The sequence below is a fragment of the Phaethon aethereus genome (assembly GCF_964289735.1).
Source record: "Phaethon aethereus genome assembly, contig: HAP1_SCAFFOLD_785, whole genome shotgun sequence".
NCBI lineage: Eukaryota > Metazoa > Chordata > Aves > Phaethontiformes > Phaethontidae > Phaethon > Phaethon aethereus.
The window spans coordinates 1-9,746 of record NW_028113742.1 but is presented as its reverse complement, the minus strand read 5'-3'; the positions used below and the strand labels follow the sequence as shown (position 1 = coordinate 9,746).

Sequence of the window (9,746 nt, the reverse complement as noted above, 5' to 3'; positions counted from 1 at the left end):
CCACGCGGAGCCCCGCCCGCGTGAACATGCGTCCCGCGGTCACGCGTGTGTCCCCCCATTTCGGCGACCAGCCCCGCCCCGCTGCCCTCCCATTGGCGGCGGCGGGGTGTGGCCCCGCCCTCCCCGTGACGTCAGGGCTGTCCGGCCGGGAGGAGTCGCCGCCGCTCCGCGCGGGGCCGGGGCCGCCGCAGCGCCGTCGGTAAGGGCGGGGCGGGGCGCCCACGCGCGGAGTCGGTGCCCACGCGAGAGCCCAGCCCGCCGTCGGCGGTGGAGGGACGCAACACGCGGGGTGCAGCAGCCCTGTTCCCACGCGTGTCCCGCCCGACGCGGCTGTGCCAGATGGCACGCCTGCGGGAGCCGTGGGTGGGGACCCCACGCATCCACGCGTGTGTGTCTCCCGCTGCCCGCCTGCCCCGCGCCCGCCCCCTAGGGGCGGGCGGGCAACGGAAGAGTCCCAGCGTGTGTCCCTCGTGGGGCACCCCATGCCATGGCTCCTGCCGAGTCCTCATCACCCCCTGATGACAACCATCGACCCTGTCACCCCCGTGTCCCAGTGTCCCCTCGCCCCACGGCATTCCACGCTGACACCCTGTTCCCCACTCATGTCGTAGGTGGGAGTGGGTGGCCCCACGGGGCACCATGCCGCTGGGGCAGGATGGGCCCAGCTGGAAGAAGAGGACCGAGGACATTCGGCGCATCTACGACTTCCGAGAGGTCCTGGGCACGTGAGTTGCCGGAGGCCGGGGGGGGACACCGGTGACAACCCGCTCGTGGTGCCAGATCCGGCTTTGCCAAACCCGCCACGTGGAACCGCGCCAACTCAAATGTTGGCCCAAGGCAGAGGCCACGGCCGGGCTGGCACACAAGGGACCGTGCTGCGGGGTATGGGCAGGGGGTTTGCGGTGCTGCCTGCCCCTGCCTGCCACCTCCCTCTGACACTGGCTGGTTCCCCGTGCCGGCACCCTCCCCCTCGCTGGCTGCCGGGCTGAAGATGCCCGACGGTGGTCCCCCGGCTGGCAGAGGGGAGCCTGGTGATGCCCGCAGCACCGCAAGGCTCTTAATCTAGATTAGTGGGTTAATTACAGCAAGGCTTAGGGCCCTGCCGGGCACGAGCATGCTGCTCGCACCTGCCCCACCTTGGCCCTGCCGCTGGGCACCTCTGCTTTTGGGTGGCCCCTGCACCCCCTGCAGAGCTGGGCGGGGTGGCCCTTGCTCGTCCTGGGTGCCGCAGCATGGCACGGGGCTGCCAAAACCCACCTGGGGCCTCATCCCTGGCACAGCTCAGCCCCAGCTGCTGGCAGCACCACTGCCTTATCCTGCTCGATAAAGGGACGGTGTAGCCTCCCTGGGAGGTGGGGCGCAAGCCAGGCACCCCATCCCCGGCAGGACCCATGTTCGGCTGTCCCGGCGGGTGGCTCCCGCTCGCTTTTCTCCTATAAATAGCTGGACTTTCTGGCCGTCGCCATGGCGATGGCAGCTCCGGCTGGCAGCACCCCCTGCCCGGCTCACCCCTTGCTCCCCCAGGGGGGCCTTCTCTGAGGTGGTCCTGGCGGAGGAGAAGGTGACACGGAAGCTGGTGGCCATCAAGTGCATCGCCAAGAAGGCGCTGGAGGGAAAGGAGACCAGCATAGAGAATGAGATCGCCGTCCTCCACAAGTAGGGACTGCCCGGGTGCAAGGGTTGGGGTCCCGCTCTGCGCCCCCCACTCCGGCATGACTCCCTGCTGCCAGCACCCATCACCGGGTGTTATCGGCAAGCGCCCAAAATAGCTGGTGGCGCGTGATGCCCCGCGGGGCCGAGCTCGGCTGCTCTGTGTCCGGTGGGGGCCAGGCTGGGGGGCAGCCGGAAGTCCCCTCACCTCCCCGTGCCTCCCCCCTGCAGGATCAAGCACCCCAACATCGTGGCCTTGGATGACATCTATGAGAGCGGCACCCACCTCTACCTCATCATGCAGCTGTGAGTGACATCAGGGGAGGTCTGGGGGGAGCTGGGGGGCCGTGCTGACCAGCACTGCCCATCCCCGCAGAGTCTCGGGGGGGGAGCTCTTTGACCGCATCGTGGAGAAGGGCTTCTACACCGAGCGGGACGCCAGCGCCCTGATCCGGCAGATCCTCGACGCCGTCAAGTACCTGCATGACATGGGCATCGTCCACCGCGACCTGAAGGTGAATAGTGGGACACACACACAGCCCCCCGTCATGGTGGCGAGGAGGGGACCTTGGCGTCACCCCTTCCTGACGCCCCCCTCCCCGCAGCCCGAGAACCTGCTCTATTACAGCCTGGACGAGGACTCCAAGATCATGATCAGTGACTTTGGGCTGTCGAAGATCGAGGGCTGCGGCAGTGTCATGTCGACAGCCTGTGGCACCCCCGGCTACGTGGGTGAGTGCCTGCTGCGGGCTGCTACCAGCCTGGGTGAGGGGTTGGGGTCCCGCCCCGGGGTTGGGGTCCCCCCTCACCCCTGCCATCCCCCCCAGCCCCTGAGGTGCTGGCACAGAAGCCCTACAGCAAGGCGGTGGATTGCTGGTCCATTGGGGTCATCGCCTACATCCTGTACGTACCCTCCCCTCCCACCCCCTCCCCTCTGTGGGGGCCCAGCCCCCCGGGGCCACCCGGGGCCAGCATCCCCCCTCCCCACCGCCCTCCCCCCAGGCTCTGTGGTTACCCCCCTTTCTACGATGAGAACGACGCCAAGCTCTTCGAGCAGATCCTGCGGGCCGAGTACGAGTTTGACTCGCCCTACTGGGACGACATCTCGGACTCGGGTGAGCTGGGACAACTGGGGCGGCTGGGGCTGGGATGCCGGCACGGTGTCGCGGTAGCCACGGGGGTGGCAGCAGGCGCAGGTGCTCATGCCTGCTCCGTGCCCTGTCCCAGCCAAGGACTTCATCCAGCACCTGATGGAGAAGGATCCCAGCAAGCGCTTCACCTGCGAGCAAGCCCTGCAGCATCCCTGGTAAGGGAGGGACCTGCCGCTATCTGCCCCTCCTCCCCAGCTCACCCCACAGCAGCCGTGGAACAGGGGCTACCCCACTGATCCCCTCCTGCCCCAGGATTGCCGGGGACACGGCCCTGGACAAGAACATCCACCAGTCGGTGAGCGAGCAGATCAAGAAGAATTTTGCAAAGAGCAAGTGGAAGGTGAGCATGGGGAGCTGCAGGGTGCTGGCATGGGGATACCCGGGGGGTGCAGGGAGCCCCCCCGAGGCACCCCGTGCCAGGTGACAGATGCTGTGGGGTTGGCAGCAAGCCTTCAACGCCACGGCAGTGGTGAGACACATGAGGAAGCTGCAGCTGGGAACCAGCCAGGAGGGCCCCGGGCAGATGACTCCAACTAGCCCCGGCAAGCGGCTGGCAGGGTGCAGCAGCAACAGTGAGCCCTGATGCCCCCATCCCCGTCCCGCATCCCCGGGGGCTGCTGCCAGGGTCTCAGCCTGCTCCTTCCCGCAGGGTCGGACTGTGGGCGCCCGCCTACAAGCAGAGCTCAGCACCTCCTGCCAGACTGAGCACAGCCCTGCATGGCCGCATCCTAGGGGGGCCAGGGAGGGTCCAGCCCTCCCATGGGCACAGCCTGGGGTGGAGAGCCTTGGAGTGCTGGAGCAGGGAGGGGAGGGTGTGGGGGCACCCTGCCCTGCTCGCCCCAGGTGTGTGGGGCTGCCCCTCACTGCAGGCTCGCAGCAGAGCTCTGTATCAGGGTAGGGGCAGCCCTCAAGAGCCCCCCCCAGCTCGGGGCTGTGTCCCAGGCCCCCTCCCACGCCCCTTTCCCCCCCACACGCCTGCCCTGTCACTGCCCACCCCCCGCCCCAGCATGAGAATTTTCCAAATGGATGTTTCTATTTTATTGCTTGTAATAAAGGCAGGACGCCAGCGCCGCTTGGCTCTGCTCTGCCTGGGGGAGGCAGGCACAGCCCTAACCCCCCAGCCTCACTGCCCAGGACAGCAGCTCCCCCCAGCACACACTGGGCAGGGGACAGGCAGCTGCCCACACCCCTCTGCATCCCAGGCTGGGAGCAGGTGCAGTGATCCCCTCCAGCAGCCGATGACCCAGGGTCACCCCAGGAGGGACAGAGCCCCTAAGGGGGCCCATCCCCATGACTGTCCCGGCCTCGGCCCCCCCTGGCCCAATCATGGCTACTGGCCGGCTCCTGGCCCTTGCGGAGGTCAGCGCAGAAGAGGACCTGGCATGGGGAGAGATGATGGGGTAGGCACGGCCAGGGTGGGGGGCAAGGGCCAAGCCCCGGGGTGCCCAGGAGGGGGTAACTCACCGCCTGTGCCCAGCCAGCATGGGGGCCCCACAGCCCCCGGAAGAAGTCACCTGCAGAGAGAAGGTGAGCGCCAGTACCAGGGGCACCATCCCCATCCCCATGGGTCCCATGTCAGGGCACAGCCCTGCCCTCACCAATCTCCTGGTGGGCCCGGGGGGTCAAGCTCCTGCCGCCCAGAGCTGCACCATAGCGCTGCCGCGCGATGCGCCAGACGTGGGTGTCAACCGGCACCGCCTCTGCCTTGTCCAGGGCCATCAAGCAGACACAGTCGGCAACCTGCCGGCAGGCAGCCCTGTCAGCCCCCGCCGCTGGCCCCAGCTCCCCGGCACCTGTCCCAGCACCCACCTTGGCGCCCACGCCAGGCAGGGCACACAACACCCTCCTGGCCTCAGCGTAGGGCACGGTGCGCAGCCGGTGCAGCCCCTCAGCACCGAGTCCCTCGGAAATGGCCCGTGCGCTCCCGCTGACAAACTTGGCCCGGTACCCGAAGCCCAGCGCCCGCAGCCGGGCCTCAGCATCAGCGCCTGTGGGGGGACAGTGGAGGGATGTGGGTGGGCACAGGTGAGGCCGTGGTGGGGTGGCAGCGGCAGAGCGATGGCAGACCTGCAAGCGCCGAGAGGGAGGGGAAAGCGTGGTAGGGCCGGGCGTCGAGGCAGCAGAGGTGGCGGCCGAAGGCCTGGCAGAGGCGCTCGATCATGGCGGTGATGCGGGAGATGTGGTTGTTGGAAGTGCAGATGAAGGAGAGGAGACACTCGACCGGGTCCTGCCGCAGCACCCGCACTCCTGCCAGCGGGACGCAGTGAGGGGATGCTGGGCGTGGGCCGTGGCCATTCCCGTGGCTCCACGGGGCCACCTCACCTGGGAAGTCGTCGGCCACCTTGCGGAAGAGGGGGTCGGCCGCCCCCCAGGCGCGGTACAGGGCCGGCAGCCCCACGTCCAGCTGGAAGTAGTCGCGCAGGATCCGGTCCGTCTCGGCACCCTCCGGCTTTGCCGCCTCGGCGGGACGCCCATCCTCCTCCTCGCCGTACACCGTGTACCAGAGGCGGTCCCGGTCCTGCCTCAGCGTCCAGACGCGCTCCCCCAGCACGCCCGTCCAGGCCCCCGGGCTGCTCTCCCACCACCTGCCGCACACGGGGGCGTCGGGGCCGGCCCGGACCCCGCAGGGCTGGGCCACGGAGGCGCCGGGACCCCCGGGCTGGCTCACCGAAAGGTTTGCCCCGACGACAGCACGAGGTCCAGACGCAGCTCGGCCGGCGGGCAGGGGAGGGCACGCCACAGCGCCGGGCGGGCGGACGGGGCCTCCCGCAGCTTCATGGGGGCCGAGGGGCACGGCAGCGTCCCCTTGTCCCACAGACGCGGCGGGGTCAGACACCGCCTGCCCCGGCTCCTCGGGCCTCCCTCCGCCCCCAGCGCTGCCCCACGGCTCCTAGCCACGGCCCTACCCCGCCCCGCCCCACCCCGCGGCCCCGCCGCTCCCCACCATAGTTTCCCTCCGCGCAGGCAGAGCGCCCGCCCGCCGCCGGCGACGCTCTAGCCCAAACTTCCGGCCCGCGGCCAGCCCGGGCCCGGAAGCCCGGCCCCGGAAGCGCGGCCCCACTCCCGCGCCCCGCCCGCAGCGGCCGCGGCTCCGCAGCGGAGGTTTATTTTCTAAGAATCAATAGATTTTTCTTCCTTCAAAATAAATACAAACAACGTCCGAGCGCTGGGCCGGCCGGGGGCTGGACCCGGGCCCGGGGCAGCACGGGGTGGGGGCCGCGCCGGGGGGCACGGCGGCGGCGGCCAGAACAACATCCCGGGGAGCCGCGGGCTGGGGGAAGGCCCCGTCCCCCGGTGGGTGCAGACCAGCTGCACGGGGGGGTCCCCGAGCCCCCGTTTGCCCTGAGATACGGCGGGGGAGCGGCCGGCGGCAGGCCCGGCTCAGTCGCTCTCGCTGGAGTCGCTGCTCTGCTCGCCCTGCACCTTGTTGCGGTGCTGCATGGCGCGGTGGTAGGCGATCTGCACCGACTTGCGGATGTTGGACTTGCGGCCCTCCAGCATCTTCTCCTTGTCCAGGTCCTGGTTCACCCCCAGTGGCACCAGCTTCGTCCGGGGCAGCCACTGCCTGCGGGGAGCGGGGGGCCACCTCGTTTGAGGGTTACAACCGGTCTCCAGAGACCCCCCCCCAAGCCCCCGGCGCCCCCGGCCTTACCAAGTGCGCTTGTTGTCGAAGAAGAGGACCAGGTAGAGGTGCTCGCGCGCTTCCTGAGTCATCTGCTCCCCCAGCTTCAGCACCTCCAAGGGGGGCACTGGGATGGGGACGCCATGGTGGAACATGCCTTCCCGCGGCATCTTGGGGTCGATGATCTGATGGAAGAGCAGGGGAGGGCTGAGAGGGGAATGGGTGCCACTCTGCGGGAGGGGGAATGTGGGTTTCGGAGGCCCCGACAGCAGGCGGGAGCATGCAGACGGCAGTACTCACCAGCGCCGGGTAGGAGGGGTACCCCCGGCACTTGGCCCACACCAGGTCCAGGGCATCCAGGGAGGAATCCTCATCCTCGGACAGCCACCCTGCACCGCGCCCCATGCCTTTGCGCACCACTGTGCCAGAGGAGAGGGGAGTCAGCTGTGTCCCCCCAAGGTGATGGTGCCACCTAGGCACGCGGCCACATGGCCACAGTACTTACTGCCGTGCCCCACGCCTCGCCCCGTGCCCACGGAGTAGGACTCGTTCTCCGTCCCTGACGTGTCCTCACTGCTGTCCTCCGGGAAGTTCACGCGGGAGAAGGAGGGTTTCCCTCGGCCCTGCTTGGAGGGTGTTGTGCTGCAGAGAGAGGGAGCAGAGCTGTCAGTAAGAGCCATGTTAGGCTTCCAGAAGCCACTTTCAAGGGCGCTGGCCTGGCAGTTCACCAGGGCTTGTAAACTCCAACCACCAGCCTCAGCACTGGGAAGGACTTGGTGGGGGTGCCAGGAAGAAAGGTGGGATAGTGCTTCTGCTGGGGTGCCAGCCAGACCCTCATCCAGTTCTGCCTGGGTGCACTGATCCGAATTAGGGGCGCAGGCAGGAACCTGCCAGAGCTGGCTGCTGGAAGGGCCTGTGCCAGAACAGCTGGAGTGCCAAGAGGGAAGTGCCCAGTTCATGCTCCCTACCAGCCCTTTGCTGGACACTCACACCTCTAGGTTTTACATGAAAAAACAGCACAAACCCCACAGCTTTCTATGGTTTAGCTAATGGCCGCTGGGCCACAGGAGGGTGAACGAGATGGGTACCACCAAACGGGCTCCTCATTCAGCAGCTCAAGGCCAAGAGCCATGCACCGCCGCCCCAGGCAGCACCAGTGCCACCAGAGCCGAGCCAGGGACAGTACCTGGTACGGTCTGAGGCGGCACTGCTACTGCTGCTGCTGCTGGACTCCGAGTCGGAGCTGCTCCGGGGAAGATTGCAGTCATTGCGGTACACCAGGAAGCTCTTCTTCACGGGCTGGTTCCCGCTGCTGAAACCGTTGGCTGGCAGGTCTGCAAAAGCACCCCAACAGAAGAGCGTTACAACCATGCAGGACCCTGCCATGTGCTCCCGGCAGGCCCGCTGCTGCACCCACCCATGGGAGCGTCTTCGGTCGACTTATCACTGTCACTGTCTGAGCTGGAGCTGGGGCGCGGGCTTCGCCCTCGCTTCCTCTGCCGCTGGGAGGATCCCATTATTGGGAGCTGGGGGGGCCCGATGGGGCTGTTCCCGTGCCCGGGAACAATCTGGCTGTCTCGATTCTTTGGGGGGCGTCCTGGACGTTTTGGAGGGCCTGCGGTTTTAGGGTTCTTCTTGGAGAAGAGCACTGAGGTCCTCCTGCCAACTTCATGTGCTGGGGTGGAAGAAGAGTTGGGACCCAGACCTGGAAGAGGGAGGAGGAGGTGTCAGCTGCAGCCCACGGGACCTAGCAGGGACCGCACGGCAGCAGCATCAAGGAACAGCTTCATTTCTTGGGAATGTTATCTCGGAAGATCCTCCATCCCGAGATTTGCCATGCCTGCTGCCCTCAGGGTCAAACTGTCCAGTCTGCTGACAGTAAAAGCTAGGTGGGGACATCAAAGAACACTCCACCAGCCAGGGATGCCCTCCTTTCTCCCAGGCAGCAACCTCACAAAGCAGAAGTCAAGAACAGGAAGCAAGCAGGAATAAACCTTTCCCACAGCACAGAGCAGCTGAGAAGCTCCACTGCACCCTTGAAAGCCAGAGGCCCTAAAATACTCCCTGCTTGCAGAAGAGACTGCTTTTCCCACTGCTTAGAGCAGCAGGATGGTGATGCAGCGGTGGCAAACACCCAGTGACACCTGGCAGCTCTGCCTGGAGCTTTTGCTGTGCTCTCCATGAAGCCCAGCTCAGCATCTCCGTTCAGGAGGCCAGGGAGCTGGCAGTGGGCCCACGTTCAGCTCCCAGCCGTGGGAGGGCGTTTGGAGCTCAGCAGTCAGTGCTGCTGCAACTCTCTCCTGTGCCCTAAGCAGGAAGGGATGCTGAAGGCAGCCTGCTCCCCAGTGTCCCTAGAGAAACCGGGCAGCGTGGCAGAGCTGGCAGGAGGTAACAATCCATCTCATGCCCCACATCACACAGCTGGGACTCTCCGCCTCAGTCTCTGGAACAACACCCAGCTCCTGGGCTGCATGGGAGGTGAGCTCACTGGGTGAACGCTGACCGCAGCTGCGAACACCAGTGACCTGCCCACCCTCCCCAGAGGCAAACGCACACCAGGCTGTGGCTGTTCCAGATGCAGGAGGTGGCCTCCTTCGGCTGCCAATCCTCCCCGCTTGGCTGTCACGTCTCACTACAAACTACCCAGTGGGATACTGTCCTCGGATGGGCGTGCCAGGAGGGAGCCCATGGAGGCGCAGGCAACTGTGCTCCCCACCCACCCCTACAAGAGGCACTATGGGAAATGAGGAACCCCACAGGGGAATGGGAGATAAGGGACTGCCCCCCGAGAGGCCATCTGCCCTGCTCCTACGGAGGAACGAAGAGTGAGGCGTGTGCGGGGAGCTGCCCACGTGGCCCTCCTGCCTCGGGAGGCACCTAGCAGGGTGGCCTCTCCCCCAGTCAAGACTGTCCAAAGGCGGTTCTCCACTGCTCCCCAAAACTGGCAGTATTCTGGAGGGACCAGTACCTTTGCCAGTCTCCTGGCTGCTGCTCTCTTCTGCAGCACTGTCTGTCTGCATGTCCTTCTCGCAGGTGTTGTGTGACTGCAGGACTCCCCTGGCAGAGGAGCCATGCCGCTCCAGCCCGTCTCGGCCCAGGTCCCGTGGGTGAGCGAGTTTCCGCCGTAGGACTGTGATCTCCTTCTTGATCATCTTGGCCCGGCGGGATCGTCCTATGCTCTGCTTGCCAGCGTTGACCTCATCCAGCCGCTCCAGCAGGATCTTCAGCTGCTCCTCCAAGGGCAGGTGCTTCTGATTCTCCGAGAGCAGCAGCCGCACATCTTCTAGGGGAACAAAGAGGAGCAGATGGATGAAAGATACCGG

The 9,746-nt window shown here is 66.6% G+C and overlaps 3 protein-coding genes across 3 annotated transcripts; 1 reads left to right on the top strand and 2 right to left on the bottom strand.

The window, feature by feature from the left end:
• Positions 1-639: 639 nt before the first annotated feature.
• CAMK1 (calcium/calmodulin dependent protein kinase I) lies at positions 640-3,506 on the top strand (the record flags this gene model as incomplete). Its single annotated transcript, XM_082016119.1, has 11 exons — positions 640-725; positions 1,525-1,656; positions 1,882-1,956; positions 2,027-2,165; positions 2,256-2,382; positions 2,478-2,553; positions 2,653-2,765; positions 2,878-2,956; positions 3,054-3,141; positions 3,247-3,373; positions 3,451-3,506. 11 exons carry the CDS (start codon positions 640-642, stop codon positions 3,504-3,506), a joined length of 1,098 nt encoding a protein of 365 aa, XP_081872245.1.
• Positions 3,507-4,073: 567 nt separating this feature from the next.
• Positions 4,074-5,579, bottom strand: OGG1 (8-oxoguanine DNA glycosylase; the record flags this gene model as incomplete). Its single annotated transcript, XM_082016118.1, has 7 exons — positions 4,074-4,178; positions 4,266-4,315; positions 4,400-4,541; positions 4,611-4,789; positions 4,869-5,048; positions 5,124-5,386; positions 5,470-5,579. The coding sequence occupies 7 exons, from the start codon at positions 5,577-5,579 to the stop codon at positions 4,074-4,076; spliced, it is 1,029 nt and encodes a 342-aa protein (XP_081872244.1).
• Positions 5,580-6,182: 603 nt separating this feature from the next.
• LOC309416578 (peregrin-like) lies at positions 6,183-9,703 on the bottom strand (the record flags this gene model as incomplete). Its single annotated transcript, XM_082016120.1, has 7 exons — positions 6,183-6,366; positions 6,454-6,608; positions 6,724-6,842; positions 6,929-7,065; positions 7,610-7,757; positions 7,841-8,128; positions 9,392-9,703. Coding segments are annotated over 7 exons (1,343 nt in total), but the record flags the coding sequence as incomplete, so codon positions are not given.
• Positions 9,704-9,746: the final 43 nt, after the last annotated feature.